This window comes from Calidris pugnax, unplaced genomic scaffold (genome assembly GCF_001431845.1).
Source record: "Calidris pugnax isolate Ruff unplaced genomic scaffold, ASM143184v1 scaffold165, whole genome shotgun sequence".
Classification (NCBI taxonomy): domain Eukaryota; kingdom Metazoa; phylum Chordata; class Aves; order Charadriiformes; family Scolopacidae; genus Calidris; species Calidris pugnax.
In genome coordinates this window covers 182,114-184,906 of record NW_015090878.1, presented here as the reverse complement: position 1 = coordinate 184,906, position 2,793 = coordinate 182,114, and the positions used below count along the sequence as shown (strand labels likewise).

Below are 2,793 nucleotides of genomic sequence, written 5' to 3'. Positions count from 1 at the left end.
CTCTCCCCCGCGCCCCCCATTTTACCTGGGTCCTTGTCCCGCCGGTGCGGCCCCTCGCCTTCGGGCAGGCGGTGGCTGAGCATGTGCCGCTTCAGGTTGCGGCTCTGGTTGCAGCGGTAGTCGCAGGCGGCGCACTGGAAGGGCTTGTCCTGGCTGTGGACTCGTTCGTGGCGTTTGAGGTTGCCCAGGCTGCTGCAGGCGAAGCTGCAGCACGTGCAGCGATAGGGCTTCTCCCCCGTGTGCGTGCGCAGGTGCCGGGTCAGGTTGACCAGCTGGGCAGAGGCGTAGGCACACTGCGGGCAGGCAAAGGGCTTCTCCCCGTTGTGTGTCTTCATGTGGCGCTTGAGGTGGCTGGAGTAGTGGGAGGCGAAGGGGCAGAGCTGGCAGGAGTAGACGATGCGCTGGCTGCGTCCCCCCTCGGCGCCGGCGCACTGCAGGCAGCTCTGGCCCAGGCTGGCAGCCAGCTGCAGCCCGCACTGGCGGCAGGGCAGCGCCGCGGGGCCCGGCTCGCCCCCCTCCTCCGGCTCGCTCTCCACGCTCAGCTGCTGGTACCCCGAGGAGCAGTCGTCGTCGCTCAGCGCGTACGCCGGGATGGAGATCTTCCCCACCAGGGTGTCTGCTGAGGAGACCACGGGGTTGGGACGGTGTCAGGCACCTGGCTGGCTCTAGCACAGCCCCCTCCGCTTGTGCCACCAGTCCCAGAAGGGCCCGTCCCAAGGAGGGGACTGGGGCCAGGAGGGGCCAGGCAGCACCCAGCAGCCTGCAGGAGCACACCTCGCTGCACACAGCAGGGCAAGGAGCCTCATGGCCACAACCTGCCCTGACACCCTGTTCTGAGCTCCTTGGGAAGCCCTGTCACCTCTGTCCCATGGCCAGCTCGCAGCCAGACCCCCAGCACGGGAAGGGCAGGCAGAGGGGCGCACAGGGCTGCGGTGGGCAGCTGGCGTGCACCAATGCTGCCAGACCCGGCTTGGTAGGAAGCAGCGATGTTGAGATGGTGCTGAGCACAGCCCGACCCTGGCAGGAGGGCCAGGTGCCCATGACACTTGCCCCTGCCCCAGGGACAGCCGCTGGTCCTGCTCCCATGGCTGAGACCATGGGGCTCCAACACCAGACCCCCTCCACCACATGGGAAAACAGACCTTCCCCAGATCCACACAACGCTGCTGCCCCACAGCAGTGGGGGGAAGCCTGTGCCAGGCTCTCAGAGGGCACTTATGCTTCCTGGCTGGACACAGACCCATCCTCCTGCAGTCCCTGGCGTAGTGCCTGTGCCACAGGAAGGGATGACAGAGCCCACTGTCCTGGGGCCGCTTTGGGCTGGCCCTGTGCCTGACATGTACCCCCAGGCTGGTGCTCGGGGCTGGAAGGGCAGTGACAAGCAGCCGAAGCTGTGCCTGACCTGGAGCCTGCAAGACCCAACAGATGTCCCCCACCACCCTGGGCCATCTCCTTCACTGCGCCCCCCCCCCAGCTGCATCCTTCCCAAAGGATGCTGTTCCCACACTTTGGGATGGGGCAGCCCCTCAATCTCCAGTCCCTTTTCACAAGCACCCCCTGAAGCACAGATGCCAGAGCGGGCCCTCTTGCGAGGGCCTGGCCATTGGTGGGGAGCCCTCAACCCAGTCCCAGGGGGAGACCCAGGGACTCCCTGCCCCCTCGGCTCAGCCCCACAGTCCAGCAGTGCCACAGCATCCCTGGGGCACCGTCCCCTGCGCCTGGCTCCGCCACGGTTGCCCAGATGGGAGAGCGTGGCCCACGGGGTGAGGACCAGTACAGGGCTAGCAATGGCTCTCCTGACATCCTTAGTGGTCCCTGAGGTGCCTGGTCCCGCTCCCCAGCTGAGAGGGGGAGGGAAGGTATTTCTGATGGCAGATTTGCTGCAGAGCGCAGCTTTCAGCCCTCGCAGTGTCTGGCCCCCAGAGCCACCGAGCGGGCCCTGTCCCGGCACAGGGCTCCGTGCACAGGCTGTGGGGACACGCAGCTCCGGGAGCAGAAGCCCATCTGCTGGGCAGCTGGGACCGTGCCTCAGCGCGGGAGCTGCCAGCATGGCCGAGAGCACAGGGACCAGAGCACGGCCCTCGGGGACAGAGCCACAGGGGTCAGGCGGTCCGTGTCCCCCTCTTCTCACTGTTGTGCATGACCCCACATTATTCGCTGCTCACCATCGATAGCAGCGACTGATGCTCCCACTGGTCCCTTTCAGGCACCTTAATGGAGCCGGAGCAGCGTTCGCTCCTCCGGCTGACCCAGAGCCCAGCGTGGCACCAGCTGGGCTGGCACTGGCCGGCCACACAAAGCACTGGGGTGGCTGTGGGGCTGGCAAGTGGCAGGGAGCAAAGACTGGCAGAGAGACAGCCCCAGCCCAGTTCCCCCCTCCTTCACAAAGCCGAGGGGCAGGAGTGGGGCAGGGCCCCGCAGGGATGAGGCCCCGGCCCCCAGGAGGGCAGGAAGCCATGCCCCGGTGGCGCGGGGACCAGGGGGCTCCAGGGCAGAGCGGTGCGGACAGGGATGAGCCCGGTGGCGGCTGCAGTGGGTTGAGCTGCCAGCCCCGGTGTCCCCCAGCCCCACACCGACCGTGACGACACGACACGACTGGGAGGCCCTAATAGGGGGGACGGCGCCGGGGATCGGTGCGGGGTGGGCAGACACCACCGGCGCGGGGCCTTGCCCGGGGCCGCGGCCTCCCTCACCCCGCGGGGGGCGATGCGGGGGGGAAACGCACCCGAGGACGGAGCAGCCACGGGGCGGGCCCGCTGCCGGGGCGGGCGGCTGCCGGATGGGGCCCAGCGC

The 2,793-nt window shown here is 68.4% G+C and overlaps 1 protein-coding gene across 1 annotated transcript in view; it reads right to left on the bottom strand.

Annotated features, from left to right (window-relative positions):
* The window catches only part of ZNF513 (zinc finger protein 513), a 6,400-nt gene that overhangs the window by 1,744 nt on the left and 1,863 nt on the right, over window positions 1–2,793 (bottom strand). Inside the window, exon 2 of the mRNA XM_014946359.1 lies at window positions 26–643. Within this exon, the coding sequence (XP_014801845.1) occupies window positions 26–643 (618 nt within the window). The remainder of the gene's footprint in view (window positions 1–25; window positions 644–2,793) is intronic.